Genomic DNA, 19,385 nt, shown 5'->3' with positions numbered 1-19,385 from the left:
GCATCTTCCTTTTCTAGAGAGAGGTTGGTCATTTTGCCATGAGGCATGAATCAATTGTCTTCCTACATGTGAGGCAGATCCAGTTTAGCACATACTTCAAATATTTTCGAGTGGCTGCTTCAAACATGGGTTAAAGGGAATAAGACTGTTGTGACTCCATCTCTTAAATCTCCTTGATCCTACGCCATAAGAGTATTTACCTTAATGAACGGCAGAACGTATTCTGCCATCAGCCAATGAAAGAAATTGGCCACCAGCTGGCGCTGTTTGACAAGGGCGTTGAAGGGGGGCTGCCGCCCTGCTTTGCTCTCAAGTCGACACCAGTGACAATCTTCCATCTTAAGGACATGACAGCACAAAAATAAAAACGTTCTTTCTTTTGCCTTGTGGCAAATCCTCTCACTCACTCACACAACTTGTTGTCCTGAGCCATGATGCAATACGAACAAAGATATCAATTACATATAGAATCCATGAGTTCATTAACATATTGATGCAGTACGTAGTCTCGTACAATGAATGCAGGATATGAATGCATATGCACAAACATATAGGCATGCAATACATGTCACACTGCATCATAATTAAGTTCAGTGATTCTAAGCTACAAAATGAAATGATGGAGAACTCATAAAAATGGTGTGTTCCTCACCAACTGAAATAAGCAATAAATAAATTCAACTTCCAATGTTATTTTTGCGGGAAAAAAGAAGTGGGCTTTAGAGGTTCATGGTCAATTTACACAAACTGGCTCCTTTACTGTGCCAAGGTAGAAATTGCGATCAAAGCATTGGCCCTAATTTCATTCTGAAAACCATATTCACAAAGCCCACTTCTATTCATTTTTTTACAGTATCTTTACTTGTACTGCTGACTGTTCTGACAAGTTTCTGAAGGGTAGTTCAAGCTCTCCATATATATCCCATGGGCACAAAGGGAGAAAAACAATAACAGAAGAAAAGTAGAATAAACAAGTATTACACTACTTCAACAGAACTTTGTGCTTTCAAACTTTAGACCTACACAAAAGTCAATGGATTACTCTTGACAATACTGAAAACTAAAAATCAGTAGGGTTGACCCAAAGCATATATCCCCATCAGGCCTACAAGGAAATTTACCCACAAGACAAGTTTGTAGTTTCTGTGAGACGGGTAGCACATAACATAAAAGCGAATGAATGTGGTGGGTTTTAATTATAAAACTTTAGCCATTTCACAGCTTATTGATTTTATACTGAAAGTGCAGAGTAAATGGAGCGAGAAAGATTACCATTGTTGTGGTCTTTGGGGGGTGGGGTGGGGGAGAGTGGGTATAGAGAAGGGGGGTGTTCGTGCTCAGTGATCAGGAGATTTTGTGTGATATCACTTGTACATTTTGAATCACTGCCACCAGATGTGGCACACTCTACTGACATACCGGTATCTTGGATGGAGTTTAAACTCATTCTTTCACAATATGCCTGCCTTTATTTGAAACACTTTTGAAGACAGAAACAAGTAATGTTCATCATTCCTATTGCCATAATCATTATCATCATCATGTTCCATGTATTCAGCATCAACTGGGTTAAAGTCACCTTAATGTCAGCAACGAGCTGGTGAAGTGAAAGCCTCTCAAATCGACCCAAAGAAACAAACTGCCTCACACCTGAACAAAGCATATATACAACAAATCAGTATAACTACATGCATGCCATGGAAAACGTGACACAAGCCATATGGAGTATAACAAATGCTTCTACTAGCTCTACTAAATAAAACAATCGCTACCTGACTGCCCAAACTCAAAGGAAATGACTGCTACAAAACACAGGTTGCAAACTTATAAGAACACTGTGAAGCCATAGATGGCTTAAAGGACAAGTCCACCTTCATATACTTGCGGATTGAGTGAAGGCAACAATATTAGTAGAACACATCAGTGATAGTTTGGGGAAAATCAGACAATCCGTTCAAGAGTTATGAATTTTTAAAGTATCTGCGCAGTCACTGCTGGATGAGAAGACTACTACAGTGCGTGATGTCACATGCGTACAACAATATAAGGAAAATAAAAAGAGAATTTCGCAAAACTTTACTTTTTGAATAAAGTGCACATTTCTTTGACTTGTTACTGACATATGTTAAGGGTAATATTATTCCCCCTGCCTTCTGAAAGAGAGAAGTCGAGTGTTCTTTTGTTATGCGAGAAAAATGGAAATATGTTGAATTTTCTTTATTCTTTCTTTATATCGTTGTACACATGTGACATCACAAGCTATAGTAGTCTTCTCATCCAGCCGTGACTGAGCAGAAACTTCAAAAATTCATAACTTTTGAACGGATTGTCCAATTTTCCTCAAAATCTCACTGATGTGTTCTACTAATAAAGCTGCATTCACTCAACCCACATGTTTACGAAGGTAAACTTGTCCTTTAAGCAATTTGTGACAAAGAAATGTATTGGAAAACATTTGAATCTCTCATGGCAAAAGCTGCAAATAGCTTAATCTGTGACAGAATTGGGCACATGCAATCCTAATCCCAAACACCAGAAATATATAAGATGACAAAATATAAACCAAATCACATCATGCATGACATAAACACAGTACAACACTAAAAGTGGAAAGCTTGAATGAGTGATCGACAGCTACACGAATGCCCAAAGAAACAGCCCAACATGGAGAGAGCTTGATGCAATATTTGGCACATGCAAAAGTATACAAAAATTTGAAGAAAAAAAATGACAAGAGAAGAAAATTTTGAAGAAATGAAAATTTGCACACTGTATAGAAAAATAGAGCAAAATATCTAACCTTTCAAGAAGGCACTCCTGTTGTGAGTACTCCCCCAGAGTTCCCCTGGGACAACCGTCAAGAGGACATGACGTAGAAAGAGATACACCTGCCATGGACACGTCTTCATCTTGATCAGCTGGGCTGCTTGGTCTGGAAGACTCATCCTTGTTCTCTCCATCTTTGCGACCAGTTTCGTTCCTTGCTTGCATTTCTTTCCCTTCCCGGCCTTCACAGTCAGGGAATTTTTAGACTCCCTCAAAGACCGCCCTCTGTTGGTCTGCCGCTCACCCGATGACGAGGTTTGTCCTAAGTCCTGTTTCATTTCTTTGAAAACTGTGTGCGCATCTGGAAAATGCACATACTTTCCTTTGGTTTTGCTGACAGATATGTTTCGATGAAAAACTGAAGAGGGTGTGAAATGAGATGTTCTGTGACCTTCAAAACTTGATAAACTAGGCTGAAGACTTGAAGGAGGCTTTCCCGTATCCCCCACTTTGTTTCCATGTTCCAGACAAGAGCTGGACATATATCTAGATGGTTGTTTAGTCTGCATCACTGCCAAATCCTTTCCACTCCCCGACTTACTGAGGACTTCTGCACTCAGATCTTGATGATCACTGTCCATTCCCTGCTGCAGGCTTGTGGCCAGTGTGCCGGTCAGCTCCCCACCTTGAGTTTTTGCAGTCCTGCCACACTTCACAGACTCATGTTGCAACTGCCACTCTGAGCAGGGTATCTTCCCTTCCTCATTAGCTTCAGTATCTTTGGTCATCAGGGGTGGTGCAGCATCAAATGACCCTCGACATTCTACAGATGTGCTGCTCCAGCAGGAGGAGCTAAGAGAGGATCCCTTTGCTTGCTGATCTCCTAAAACTTGATGTGCTTCCCCTCGACTCCATTGCCAGTGTCTTCTGGACGAAACGCTGCACTGCTGATCAGGGGAAGGAGATAAAATGTCATCTGCAGCCAAGCTTTGCCCACTTGAATCTAAGAGTATTGGGGATTCCTGTAATGTAGAGACATCTTTTTTAATACTGCTTGATTCTAATTCTTCCTGAGGTGACCCTGATGACATTTTCTCCTGTTGTTCACAGCTTGGGCTCAGTGTTTCTAATTTTGGAGGACTCCTATGTGGATGATGAGTGTCTTTGCCTACAAGATTGTCATGTGCTATGCTTGCAGAGTGACGTACCTGAAGCTCAACACCCTCTATTTGTCCTTGAGTCTTCTTCCTCTGGGAGTGTGATGGAGTGTCATCCGTTTCCATGGCGATGGGAGAGGCATCCCTTGGACCTGCCCTGAAGTCATCATGGGCATGGCTCTGGCTCAGAACAACGTGCACAGCATCGCCTCCTGGCTTTGCCTCAGCCAAAACATCACCCTTCACGCTAGCCCCTTGGCAGTCACGAGCTAGGGTGCGCCCTCTACGACAGAAGACATATGGAACGTAGCCAACTCCCTGGCTTTCTGACTGAAGGGTGGACAGATGTGCTGACTTTTTTACCATTCTGCCCTTCTCCGCTGAGTCTATGCAACTGGCTTGCAACGTACTGCTGACCTCTGAGCCTTTGAACTTTGCCCTTGTATAAACATCACCATCGTCACCAAGAACAGAGGTGATCGATCCTTCTGGTATGGTGATTGGACAGTGGTGATTTAGCAAGGCAGTGACGTTGACTCGTCTGGGGAAATGAAGTAATCAAAACGTCATCAGTTTTCATGTCCTAAAATTAACATTTGCCAAGACACATTCACACATCTTTTTTTTACAATTCATTTATTTCCACAGAGTAAATTTAAAAAAAAGAAATACAAACATAACAATATTTACAACTTACATCATGCAAGATGCAATAAATATATTGAATGTGGAGCAATCAACAATAGGCCATAAAGGCCTTTCAAAGGCTGATCCCTGTCAATTGAACGTGAAATTTGTAACTACCAGTACGGTACATCTCATGAAATATCAATGCCATTTACATTCCTTATTTCCATTATTATACAACATAATGGTAAATACACAAGCAGTTGATAAGTACTTTAATCATGGCTGTCGAGCTTCGACCTTTTAAGCGCCCAGGGACTTCTTGTCAATCTTTTACATCAGCATTCAATCATCTCTCCAAACTAGATCTAGATGTAGATCAGCAAGTCAACTCAAAAGTAGCAATGTACTTCCGGCCAACAGGAAGGCCATCGTGATACAATAGGGATAAGATAATCTCTATTCAATAACAATTAGTTTCCAGACATCTTTGCCAAGAGGAAAGGAAGGCATTCTAGCATGCGTGAATATCAGTGAACAAAGCACTGAAAGGGTTAAGTCTTTCTGTTCTCGTTTATCTTCTGTCTGACATTGACATCACAAAAACAAAAACAAAATCACAAAGATAACTGAAACATGTTTACTTACCTGTGATGTTGGAGAAAGGTCTTCAACAGTCGCTGAACTTTGATGAGACGCCTCGGGGTCCGCGATGGCTATGACGATACAAACCATAACAAGAACGAAATTTAACATTCAGTTTTCAGGATGACAGAACACAGGGATATCTCATACCGTTCATCAGCGATAGTAAATTATCTTACTTTAGTTTAAGTTCAACCAGAAGAAAAGAAAGGTTAACACATTAATCTCTTTGTGTTTCCATTTTATATGCCAGTGGAAAACCAATAATCAAAATGGCAAACTCTTCAAAATTCCTTGCTTTGCTGACTTTCTGGGCAATCTTAGACATCTCTAGCTTGGGAAAAGGTAATGGCTATAAAAAGACGAATCTATCAGCTATATGCTGTCACAGCCCCCCCCCCCCCCCCCCCCAAAAAAAAAAAAAGAATCAGAAAATCATGTAAAAGAAAAGGAAGCAGAAGGGAACAGCTATTCAAATGACGAAAAAGTCTTTCTGCTTTTAATACCAAAACTACACATTTGTACCCAGGGAATTGCTTTTATACATTTATAGTAGTGAAATACTTCTATACATTTGTGGTAGAGTATAACTGGTCAATACAACCCCATACCTCTAGAAATGTGCAGGGTGATGGAGTTCAAATGCACACTTTCCTTGAGTAGCCCGGGGCCTGTTGCATAAAAGTTACTATTATGGTAACTTTGCCATCCAATGGTAACTACCATGGCAACAATACTCTACAGCCAATCAAAACCAAGAATTCTATGGAAGTTATCACTGGATGGCAAAGTTACCATAATAGTAACTTTTATGCAATGGGCCCCTGATTATAAGAGTCTCTCAAGAGTAAACAACTTATTTAACAACCTCCCCATGCAACTGAACAGACAAACATGAGTTTCACAAAACCTAAGGAAAGACATCACACATTTAAAACCGAACAGGGGTGAAAAGAATGGCATTGACATATTTCTTACAGGTTTCTTCTTCTTCTTCTTTCTTTGTTCCCCAGGTTTCCCACCACCATTTCCATCCATCCCCTTCCAACCAGCTCCTTTGATTGACGACGCACCCTGCTTGGCAACACCTGCGTTTGTGTAAGAGGTGGCACCCTCACTTGGCGAAGTGAAGATATGTTGGGTGAGTCTACGAGCCCCAGCGTTGGATGCAGCAAGTCCTGCCAGGATGCCTTGGTAAGAAGAGTTGAATAGGGAATATAATGGAGAAACACAACTGTTGGAAGGGATATACATCATGATTCACAAGGCAATGGTCGTAATAATATCAGCCCCTCTTTTTCCATTTTTCTCTCTGAATTGTAGCTCATTTTTAAAGAAGACCATAGATTCTGATTTTACTTTCTGTATGAAATTGTGGAAAGAAAATGTCGCAGTTTGCAGAACTAGTCTTCTTTAAATTGTCAGAGCAGGATTGATTTAAAATGGATGAAGACATTTATTTGCTAGATTCTTACTCTGTTTTGGCCAGTCGCGCCCTGTCATTCTGGAGTAGCAGGCATTCAGGATGTAGAATGCTCGTTCCAATCCTCTGACGTGCTTCAAAGCATCCGATGCGCCGCCGTCTAGATTTTCGTGGAAGCCACTCTTTCTCTTCCTCCTCCCCTTACTCTTTTCACTTGCATCATCATCTTCGACATACTTCCCCCGGCCATCTCGAGTGTGGTGATGGTGAGAAGCACTCCGATGGGGCTTTGTCACTTCTTCACTCCTTGGATCAATAGGTCTGTCGGGACCTACCCTCCTCAATCCACCACAAGTACCGACACTCACATTGACACCTGTTGAATCTTTACAGCGGTGTCTCTTTGCATCACTGCCATCTCCATCCAAGTGCTCCTCCCCAGATTGTTTCCTTTTCAGCGACGCCTGGAGATGGCTCGTCTCCATGGCAACGCCTTGATGCGAGCATGAGGTCGCATTCGACTTTCCTGCATCACTCCTTCCAACCATGTGATGTCTTCTTGCACTTTCAGGTCTCATCTTCTCCTTTGCCGAGTTCGCTGTGAGCGTCATCTTTCCCTGTGACTTGTGCTTTTGTGATGTGACATCTGCTATCAAGGTACTTATTGGTGCACCTGATAGCAACAGGCATGTACATTACAACAACATGTATATTACAACAAAACTTTTGGCAAACATCTTCAAAGAATTTATGCACATACATTGTAATAAAAGTACAATTTGGTGGATACAGGGGTGACAAAAAAAAAAATTAGGCTTTTCTTGTATCTTTTCCTTCTATATCTGTGAACACAAGAAGCATAGGCAAACAAGAAGTAGAGTAAAATCATACTTTATGAGGGCATCATTCTTGAAATCAGTCAGTCTAATCAGTCAGCATTGCCCTACGAGTACAGAAAAATCAAGCAGTTGTCAAACAGTGGCATGGCAACTTATGTAAAAGCAAGCAAAAATACAAACGTTGAGTATGCACTACAGGAAAAAAACAATTACTCCACTCCGTTTACAGAAAAAATGAGAAAAAAAACAACAAGCAAACAAACATGGTCTGATATCACGCTGATGAGCAACTCACCTGTCAGCTGAATGTAACAGGATGGAGGGGCTGCTATGAATACTGATAGGTTTTCCAAGAGGTACATCATTAACTCATCCCCAATCCTATGGAACAGGCAGAAATGAACATATCAATATCATTGACTGTTCTAGACCAAGCATACATACAAATATATGAAGAGTTTGTTCGCAAAAACCGATAAGTCCATATTTGCCAAATGCAGATATTTGCGATTAAAGGTCAAGAAAAATAAAGAGAATAATAAGAAAATTTTTGCTTCTTTGACCATAACTTCAAAAATGTACCTTTATATGTAGTGACCAATATATCATTTAAAAGGTATTATTTTGTACTTTATGACAAAGACCGTACTTCAAAATCTTCAAAAATGGACTTATCGGTTTTTGCGAACAAATTCTTCATATTGTGATAGCAGAAAACTCAAAAATAGTTCAGCAGGCATTTGTAATCTTTTGTAAAACACAATGAGTTATCTCAAGCACATGTGAGTGTCTTAAGTTCAAATCGCAAGATGATAGAATTAACTTCACCTCGGGACTACCAGGATGTACATTCAAAGTCCTTTTGTAAATCTGGAGTATTGACTGGCATTGAGCAGGATATCATCAGAATACTGACTGGCATTGAGGGGATTATCATCAGAATATTGACTAGTATTGAAAGGGATATCATCAGAGTAATGACTAGTACTGAGTTGATATCATCAGAATATTGACTGATATTGAGGGGGAATATCATCAGAATACTGAATGGGAATGAGGGAGATATCATTACACCATGCACGAGGTAGGATCATTACACCATGCTTTGAATATGCTATGTATGGCTCAGTGGGGCACAAACATTTCTGATGGGAACCCTGGCGAGAAAGCCGCATCAATATTGCCATTCTCATTCATCAAACATTGTGTATTATAACCCAAATACAGAAGAAGCAGGTTTTTTTTAAAAAATAGTATTACAGCCTCTTTGTATACAATATAAAGAAATGCCTGATGAGACTAAAATCTGAAATATGGAATATTCAATTTCACACCAGTAAACATATCCATAACTGCTGTGCATTGGATAAGGCCAAAGTCTTAGGTGTTTATTTTGTAATATGTTTTCAGTTCAACTATTTCAATTGGATCCCTTGACGTGACACTTCCACCCGCAGGCAACCCCTGGCTGTCGGCAGTGACATAGTGAACATGGAACAAATAACCAGGCTCTGAAATTCTGACAGTCCATGGCAGACAAGAAATAGAATGAAATCAAGAGATTATTAGTCTTCATTGTCCCTGCTCACCTGCTGAGGAGTCTGCCCCAGTAGGGGGTTCTGAGCTGAATACTATTGTTGTTTGGAAGGTTCATCCCCGATGCTGGGCCCTGGAAGTCTCCTCCTGTTCCCCACTGTCATCACATTGAAGAAGCATGATAGGAATCATGTTTAAAGGGATCGTATAGTTTTGGTTGAGACCTAATTTCGGGTTTCTAACATTTTTTGGTGAGATAATGAGAAACCTCTTATAAAATATGAAAGAGCATGTCATTCTATGAGGAATTCAATGTTTATTTGATGAAAATTGGTTTAGAAATGGCTGAGATATCCAAAAAAGAGCAATTCTAATAATTTATCATTACAATCACTTTGTTTTACTTTGTTTTTGGATGTTTCAGTCATTCCAAACTTGATTTCCATCAAATAAACTTTGAATTCCTCTTAAAATGGTATGTTCTGTACTATATCATAAGTGTTTTCTTGGTATCTCGCAAAAAGTTAAAAGCCCAATTCTCATCTCCACCAATACTGTACCATCCCTTTAATCCTCTTTCTACCAGGGACTTTGGACAGTGTGTACAATGCTATGGGGTTTTCTGTGCCAATTGGCAATCGAAACACACAAAGGATTAAAGCACATCAACCAGCTCCATAACCATCAAATCAAGTATCTACATTAGATCGCAACTTTCTTTTTTTTTTGGGGGGGGGGGGGGTGGGGAGGGGGGGTTCCTGATTTTAAATTTTGCTCAACAATAGGAAAATCATACTAACAATAAAACAATTCAACATTTTTCTTAATGCAACATGATTAAATAGTGGACCAGATACAGAAAAATCTACAAAAAACAGAAAGACAAATGACCAACACATTGCTTCATTATATAACCGCTCGTTCAAACGAAATCCAGTACTTTATATATCTTACACCGCATACATACAGTGTATCCCCCCCCCCCACCACCACCTGTCTCTTACTGATTTACTCATAACAATGCAGAAAATCTGCTCAGAACACTCACACACAAACACAAATGCACACAATAAAGTTTGTGTTTGTGTGTCCCCTTTGCAACCCAAAAAATTAGATTCCTTTCATAAGCTGGTAAATTGTAGAAGTAAGTAGATAATTAACACTTTTTTCCAGAATGATAAAACTGGAAACTTCTTTATGATGGAGGGAAAAACCAATACTAAAGCTTTCCAGTGATTTTATTCGGACCCAAAAGAGCATCTCTTATTCTCGGTACCCAAGGGGAGTGTTTTCTTAAGCACCATGGAGCTAGTGTTTCATTTCTGTTTTTTAGAAGTCTGAGGTGTATTACCATCAGATTTCATACTTAATGTTGGGAGACATCATTCTTCAACCACTAAAAAAATTTGTAATGTTTGCAAAACGGATGTACGACCTTTAAGCCAATTAAACCAAAGACATAAGAATCGTACGAAAAAGCACATTTGGTGATCTCAAAATCACCACTTTCAACATTTCAGTACATTAGTTTTCATTTTTCTCTCTTCATTCAATTCTGGAAAAAATTAAACAAAGCAAAGACTCATCTAACAGGTACAATATATCAAATTTGTTCTGTCACATTAATTACATATATGTGACCGTGCACCTCAAAACGAACATAAAGTCGCACACACTGATTTTGCGTGAGGACTGAAAATAAGTGAAATGGGTCAACCTAGCCGAACTTGACTTTTTCATATTTTCTAAGAGAGCGGGTCTTCTTTTACATTATGCTAAAATTTGGTATCATAAAACGGGCAGGAAAGTGTGTTTTTTAGCAGTTTATCTCGAACATTTTTGGTAGAATAGTGTGATTAGGTGTGTCTTTAGAATCCCTTTTTCATTTCTGAAAAACCTTGTCCACACTCTTCACTTTCAACTCTAATAACTTTTGAAAGGATAGTGCTACTGCTTTGAAAGTTGGCATTGATTATGAACAGAATGTGTTAATGAGGCATGCTAAATTTCAGTTTAATCTGATAATCCCTTCATTGTTGTTACTCTGGTGGCTTACTTCCTGTTTTTTGTCACATTCATCGCACAGCCAGCACGGTTTGGTAAAGATTAAGCGCTTGAATAGACACTATACTTCAGAGCCTCTTTTCTCAGTTCGCACACTTCCTGAGTTTGTGCTTCCTTTCCAATATTTAGATAGGTTAGGAGAGTCCATTTGATTTGAGTTATACATCATTTTAAAGCTTAAAGTCTGCTCTTTCAGAATATGGTCTTAAATAAAAATTCATGTCTGGCGACTTTTTGTTTGTTTTGAGGTGCATTGTCACATATATGTGTGATGCAGGTTAAAAAAAAAAAAATCATTATTAGGTCACACCAATAAAGAAGAAACAAATACATGTATTAAATCCATAAATATCACATCACATGAAGGCATGCTAAGAATATAACTTTTAACAAACAAAACTTACAGATCGGAATCCATTCAGCAGCACATTTTTTCCACATTTGCCCTGTCGCTCCAGGCGCTGGTGAGGACAGAAATACAGACAAGACAAACATACAGATGGACACAGGGAGATAACACACAACCAGTGGTTACCATTTCAGGGGTTTAATTTCCAAAAAAGCACACACATTTTTTTTTCTCATATTTCAGAATAATATTCTCTTTGACAAATCACTTCAAACATAAATATGCAATAACAAAGTGCATCCAGGATTAAGCTACAATTCTTCCATTACATGTAAAAAAAAATAAATATATATATATTTTCATCAGATATTACCTTATGCTTTTGTGAGGATGAGCTATTCTTAAGTATCATTATAAAGATTTATTATTCATCATTAGTATGAACTTCTATCATCATGAAGTATTCAGATTCTAGAGATTGTCATGTGCTTCAATGTGCAATTGGATGTCGGCAAAAGGCAGATTTTCTGTGATCAACAGAAACTTGTGATAATGGATCGCGTAGTCAGTGAACTTTACATTTACGTCATGATCAATTAAAGTGTAAATAAGAGTTGATCTTTGCCTTTTCTACAAGTGTAAATAAGCAACATAGTTCAAAGGTTCAATGCACCTATCGCGAGAAAAAAGTTCACCGAGTATAAAGACTGCAAGGCTTCAACCTCCAGACATCACCTATGTGTCACAGCAGAAGAGTAACATGATTGGAAGGGTTTTTTTTTTTTTTTTTTTTCTGGTTCCTTTTGATTACCGAGGACGATGCTCGCTGATGTGTCCAATCAGAACTATTCATTATTGTAATCTGTAACAAAATCTCAATATGACCACGTTTGTTATAACAGGAGTGCACTGTACAGGGTTTGACATTCTGCAACCTACAGTTGTATATGGACAATGGTAAATGGCCAAAATGGGGCTGAAACCGAAGGGGAGTTTCAATTTTGCCGTATGAAATATTAGTAATGATTACTAAAAGTTATGACATAAAATACAAATATGTGGCTTCTCGGGAGTTGATGGCCTGATGTAACTGCTGAAGTGGCCTTGCAGAGCATTTTCACTTTATATTTCATGGTAGTCTTGCTAGATTCATGCCGGACTTTGTCATCAGTTAAAATCCTCACAGATCATTGTTTTTAGGTTAAAGGCATTATTTACCATTTGCAGATGAAACAAAAGCCAGCTTTAGTGCTTCAAAATAGTTCTAAAATGTGAGTTAGGCATAGAAACAACCATTGTAAAAATTTAAATCAGGATAACCAATGTTAAGTATTGTTGAATATACAAAATGTGAACAAAAGTTATGATAAAATTGTTTCTAGACTAAACCGTCTACAGTTATGGTTTAGTGAGAAAAACAGTGATATCTCCCTATATCTTTGGTTTCATTGCAAAATTTTTATATGATAGGATGTTTTGTGATACAACTGACCTATACATATGCATCAAATGTGATAACTCGAAAATTTTTAAAATCACTGCTCCCAAAGGTGAACTGTATCTGTAAGAATACCTGTATTTTGTGCCATAGAGAAAGCTCATAAAAGTTTGAATGAATGACCATACTTTTTCTGTCTCTTAAAGGGGAACTCCGGACCAGTTAAAAGTAAGTCTGAAAATAAAGAGTAAAATTCTATATTTAAACTGCAATGGGATCAAAATTAGGAAAGTTATGATATTGCGAAGTTTCGTTGCTCTCTGCAAAACAGTTCTTGAAGAGTTGATACGAGTGTTGTGCTTTCTCCTATTTTATTTTGTTTGTGTTTTTCATTCAAACATTGAAAGCAAACGTTGACAACAATTTCACGGCCTTACCTAAATACCTGGGCTAAAAATCCTGTCAAAATATATCATTGGAAGAATTTATGGTACCGGTACTACACTATTTCTCTTCATCCTGTGTTAAGCTGATGACGAAGATATCATCCGCTGCTCGCTGCTTGTTGTAACAGATAACAATTTATTGTTTATACACTTGGGAATGAAACTAAAACTGACTTGGACTAGAATGAATCATCATGATATAAAGAGGGGACATTTTTGTTATTAGAATAAACACCTTATTCTCCCACTCTTTTGTCCTTGTGATATTTCCCTTCTGTCAAAAAAAAGTGGTAAAAGAACTGGTCTTACGAAGAAATACATTTATCCCAAATAAATTCAAAAGGAAATATTTGTGGACTATTCTACGTTGTGTGACTGTTTTGATTTACCTATAATTAGATTTTTACTTTTCTTGTAGAAACATGATTCATCAAGGCAGTACTGGTTAATCAATGGTTAATCTCAAGCACCTGTATTTTCTAAATATGTCAGGCCTGAAGGATTTTACCTGCATCCTAACAGACGAAAACAAAATTTTGTCTCAAAATAATCTAGTACTTTGAATATTCATACTATATCAACAACAGATGGAATCAAATATGCTCTACATCTGTTTTTTTTTAATTTCCTTTATTATTTGTGACCAAATAAGACAGACCTTTAATTCAGTCTCAAAATGTATATTTTTAAAGATTTGATTGGTATAAATCAATCAATTTGGCGATAATTTCACAAGAAAACTAAGATCTCATACAGATTGAATTTCATGTAAAGATGAGCTTGCATCAAATATCTTGCTGTCAACATAAACTAAATCAGATATAATCAATTTGCCTTCAGGAACATTAGATTTTTTTTGTCTATGTACTTCATGTGTGTAATGTGCGAGTGCATCTGTGCTTGAACACAGGCAGGATAATGTCTGTACAACTGTATGTGTGTGTTTGTGTCTGTGCGTCGGTGTGTATGTGTGTATGTGTGTGTGGCTGCCTGTGTCTTTCTTGGGGATTACTGGTTAACTCATGAGGCAAAGACATGTGCCAAAGTTGCAGTATTGGTTCGGTTGTTGCTAAACTGTTCATTGTTGACTCTTGCTTTTGTCGTGAAACACTTGGTTATTTTTCAATTCAATAATTTATTTATATCCATCAAAAAAAAAAAAAAAAAAAAAACATGATTCAAAGTGGTATACATGTCAATTTGACTTTCACTCAACTGATAAGGACAGTTCATTTAACACAATATTGAATATGCACGAATGATACTTCTCAGTTTCCTTCAGTAAATCTTAACTATCTACCCTTGCCTTGACAAGTGTTGTGTGTTAACGTGTTGATATATGAAAATGAGACAAAACAAGATGCAATTGTAGGGCCAAGGCTCTTTAAGACTCACACATAGAACCCTATTGACAACTTCCATCTGATCCGAGTGCTGCAGGAAGTCCAGGGGTCCAGAATATCCCAAATGGCATGATGGGATACCGAGGACGGTCATTTGCAAGAAGGCTTTGTACCTGCGAAGGAATTCCAATGCACCACGCACAAAATAAACAGCACAATGTTTCACAGCTTATCTACCTGACAAATGCTCTGGACATGAGAAGTCTTGTCTACAATTTGAATGTTATACATGTACATTCAAAAAAAAAGAACAGAACTTCAAAGCAACTGTAAAGATTTGTGTGGTTTGGTTTTTTTTTTCCTTTACATATGGACATGGGAGGAAAAATGGACACAATTGAAAAAACAAGTGAACACACTCCAAGGGTAAGGGTCTATCTTTTATCAAAACTTTGTGATTCCACCAGTTTGTACACTTAATTAGTAACACAATGGATATCCTGCACGCATGACAACATGAAACATTCTATGATTCAAGATTTAAAATGCCTCCGTATCCATTTAATAAAGTATATTTGCCAGACATTAAAAAAAAAAAAGAATTATGCTTACGGGTACTCATCCTGAATTAAAGTAGGATATAACCTGTGGTTCTGCAGTATAATCGTAATTTTATATTCTGTGTAATTGCTACAGACAAAGCATTATATTCCTATATTCATTCCCAATTCCAAAATTTAGTCATTTTAATCTTGTGTACAAAATTCTGCACATCATGCAGATAAATGAACATATCTTACTCTTATTTTCCATAACCATCCTGATATTCTTTTTGAAGTTCAGAGTCACAAACAGACATCAGCGCAATTAAACTATGCATTTATTGAAATGAATGAGATCACTCAGATTATCATATGGAGATTCTGACAGGATTGATTTAAAGTTGATTTGATTCTTCCTTTAACGTACTGCTCATAATTTTCAACATCTTGTATCAATTTTGTTTACCCATACTTACATTGTTATTACATTTTATTCATATCCCATTTCCAGCTACTGAACAGAATATCATATTTCAAAAAAAGTCCCAAAATATGATAGTCCCTTCTAAAGAGCTTCCATTTGCAACTAAGTTTAATCAGATCATTTTAGTTTGAATCAGTCATATCAAATTTCTGATTCGACCATCCACCAGGTTTACCACTGGGAAATTTCATGATTCCTCGAATGTCCATGTTTTCCTTGAAAGTTTCCAGTTCCGATTACTCGACCTAATAGATAACATCTAAATGTTACAGAATCATAACTGGTGAATCAAGCGTCCTGACATTTAATTTATCTATTCAATTTCATTTTAAAAAAGGGTAGTCACATTCAGGGTCCAGGGGCCTGCTATTAAGTGAACCCTGCTACAAATTATCTGTCAAATCACATAGTACTACAACAACAACAACAAAATAAACATGTGGACACAATAAAGATGCGATATCTACACAGATAAAAAGTGATATAAAGATTAAAAATAAGAGCGGTAAGAAATTATCACAGGCAAGGTCGAATAAATCACAATACCAAAATGAGTTATCTCAGGACATACACCAATTGTATTATGCATTGTATGCAAATTACACATCCAGAATCCTAATATAAACTTAATAGGAAGGATGGTTTTGTAGTGATGAGAAAGTTTGTCAATTCTTTTACTGCCATCTCTGGCAGGTTTGGGCTAATACGTACAGCGAGTGACTGCTTGTTGTACGTGTAACAGTGCATTCTGCTCACACCTCAATCTGCCTTAAAACAACAAACAGTGTGTCAAGAATCAACAGAAAGGGAAATCAAGGGATACTGAATTGTCACTGCAAAAGTTTTGACTTCTTAGAAGTTAATTTTGTGACATTCTCTCACAATTACAACTGCCTTATCAAAGCAAAATTACACATTCACAAGTGAGAGATTAGAAAATGCACCTGTTATAAGCCAAATGTGTTCAAGCAACCGCCTACTTAAAAGGAACATTCAATTCAATTCTCTTTAAAACAAATACAAGATGCAGAACTTATAGGCCTACAGAGAAAACTGCCGATAAAAAAAATAAAACAAATTGTTCTTCTGTATCAGTTTGGCAGTGTTTATGGACAGATTTGACAACCGAAAAGAGCAGTTCATAATTTCATTGAAATAATATGTGTATAATCTATGAAATTTGTATGGCTGATAGTCTACAGAAATGTCATTTTCAGAACTGGAGAATGCAATGGTCAGTGATGGAGGAAAGAGAGCTTGCAGGTGACTAATATGTGGTTCCATGACATTAGCACCTGCGACAATTGCTCCCATGAAATATCTGCACCCTAAGCCAAACATAAATTCTACCCACAAACATAATTAACCCTATAACCTTAAACCTTATCCTCACATCAAACTAAATCTAAAACCCTATCACAACCCTAACCCTAACCCCAAGTCCTTGGAGAAAATAAGACCGGAGCAATTGTCGAAGGAGCAAATGTTGTGTCACCGACTTATGTACGGTATCTCCGACCTAGCATGCTTTTATGGTATTTAATTTTACTACCCTTAAAGTAACAGTTCTCATAATGTGAAAAATCAAAGATATTCAGAAAGAAAAAAGTGATTACTTGGTTATATAATTCTTCTTGAATTCAACCACAAAGTAGTCTATCGGGTTGAACAAAAAAAAAATGTCTATAGTAAAGATGTAAGATGTGAAAACACAGAAGATATCAAACATAACAACTGTATTTAAATGTCACAACAAATTGCTAAAGATTTCAAATTTGCTTTGTCCTGAATCACATTTCAAGAACAGTTTAGACCCACATTATACCTTTGAAATTTCACCTCTGACATTGTTAGCTCTGATACTTTGACCCAAAATCACAGAGCACGACCAAACCACTCTCCTAGGGCGCACAAATAATAGTGGGCTATTTGCGGACCATTTCACCAAATTTTCAGTGGCACTGAAACATCACACCCTCCGTTTATGACTAAAGTGCCATTTCACATCATGGAGTGTTCAAGTCAGCTTTGATAAATAAGCTAGTCAAATCGGACGCACAGAATGTTATACAGTGTAGGTTTCATCAATCTCCAACCTTCCATAAGAAAGAGAATGTGTTTCGTGTTTTCATTCAAATACAGTCGTAATAGAGTACCAAAATGTGATGTCATTCCATGCCATTTATCGCCATGGAAACTGGTCCCAAATAACCTCACCCGACCCAGGTATTTATGCTTGCACCTGGTTCCGTCCCAAGCTAGTATGTAGCAAAAGACTGTGACATCTGATCACCTCGATACTCTATAGTCGCATACATGTGCGCAGTTGAGGTGGGGATGACATCATCACTTTAAAAGGCTCCCATTGGCCAGCACATCCAACGTCACAAACTTTCCTTTTATGACGTGAAATATACATGAATAAGTCGTGTCCTTACCCATCAAATCATTGATAGTGCTGTAAAAACCTAGTAAAGCTGACTTTCAGGGGGAAAAGGATTGTAGATGCTTAATCAGGAATGAAAAAATAAAAAAAATTAGGACACTTTCGGATACCAACCAGCGGAAGAGTCAATGAGGTGATATTACCACCTTTTTTTACTTTGCATGAATACATGGTTGCATCCAGTAACAGTTTTCACTTTTTTCATGATTTCATGTAAAACTTTAAAATTTTGTTTCTTTCCCATTTCTTTTGATGAAGCTTGGGCCATTCTGTTATTATCCGATTTTACTCTACATCAGAGTCAACTTCGACATGCCATGGATTTGTATTCTGAAAGTTTGACAATATAAAGACAAAAGAGGCAAAAAACAGATCTAGAGACATGAAAATGATCTGGATTGAGGAGGGCTCAACGAGTTTGCTCACCCCGTTTTCCTCTGGCAAGCACAAATCAGTGGACCATTCAAAGTAAAATGTCTGAACAGGCAAGACTCTGTTATCTCTGCTACTGCAGAAAAATACTAGTAGAAACAAACTGTTAAAAACAAGTCACAGAAAATGGTAATTCTGGAAGTTCCAGCGAAGAAAAAGACTGAATAGTGTGTATGAAGTACAGCAACCACATCACCACTGTGATATGTCACATGGATATACTGTACAATGTATTTGGTTGTTTCATCTGCAAATAAAATGATTTAATGCGATTTTCCACACACACACACAAATTTGTATATGCCTTGATTTCTTTCAAATTTCACTCTCACTTAAAATAAAAAGTTCAAGGTTCCTGCTCATGGTCAAACTAAACTTGTTATACCCATGCTGCACGAAATAAGATTTGTTTTTCTCACTTTTGATTCTTTCATAAGATTGTAGGTCCAATCAAGGATTATACATGTATGTGGTTTACATCTTTAATATTTTCAGGATATTGGGCCGTCGTGAAGGAGTAAGAGCTTTGAGACCACTCACCCAGCTTTATCCTTGGATGTAATGACGTCGGGACACTTGGGCAACGATTCCAGAAAGTCCCTCAAATTTTGGACTTTCGGGAAAATTCTTTCCAGAATATCCATCCTCCTTTCAGTTTCATTTCTGACCAAGGATTAGGTTTCTGGAACGAGAGGAGAACATGTTGCACAGCAAAATCAGAGCGGTCTCGTCTTTTCAAAGTACAATGAAGAGTCAGAACCTGCAAAGCAACAACCACCTCTGTGAATTTAGAGAGAGAATTCTAATCCCGATCCTTTTCAAAGAAATTCATACATGCTTGAAGATGT

At 37.7% G+C, this 19,385-nt stretch overlaps 1 protein-coding gene across 1 annotated transcript in view; it reads right to left on the bottom strand.

Annotated features, from left to right (window-relative positions):
• The window catches only part of LOC139734991 (uncharacterized), a 40,755-nt gene extending 21,574 nt beyond the window's left edge, over positions 1-19,181 (bottom strand). The window contains exons 1-11 of the mRNA XM_071645767.1: positions 19,078-19,181; positions 14,686-14,806; positions 11,462-11,518; positions 9,047-9,150; positions 7,753-7,838; positions 6,671-7,291; positions 6,174-6,385; positions 5,199-5,266; positions 2,801-4,464; positions 1,580-1,650; positions 201-338 (exon numbers count right to left, since the gene is read on the bottom strand). Coding sequence (XP_071501868.1) covers positions 201-338; positions 1,580-1,650; positions 2,801-4,464; positions 5,199-5,266; positions 6,174-6,385; positions 6,671-7,291; positions 7,753-7,838; positions 9,047-9,150; positions 11,462-11,518; positions 14,686-14,806; positions 19,078-19,181 — 3,246 coding nt within the window. The remainder of the gene's footprint in view (positions 1-200; positions 339-1,579; positions 1,651-2,800; positions 4,465-5,198; positions 5,267-6,173; positions 6,386-6,670; positions 7,292-7,752; positions 7,839-9,046; positions 9,151-11,461; positions 11,519-14,685; positions 14,807-19,077) is intronic.
• Positions 19,182-19,385: the final 204 nt, after the last annotated feature.

This window comes from Diadema antillarum, unplaced genomic scaffold, assembly GCF_040938485.1.
Source record: "Diadema antillarum isolate AM-2024a unplaced genomic scaffold, OU_Dant_1.0 seq00000561_RagTag, whole genome shotgun sequence".
Taxonomy (NCBI): domain Eukaryota; kingdom Metazoa; phylum Echinodermata; class Echinoidea; order Diadematoida; family Diadematidae; genus Diadema; species Diadema antillarum.
This window is presented reverse-complemented; position numbering and strand designations above follow the sequence as displayed.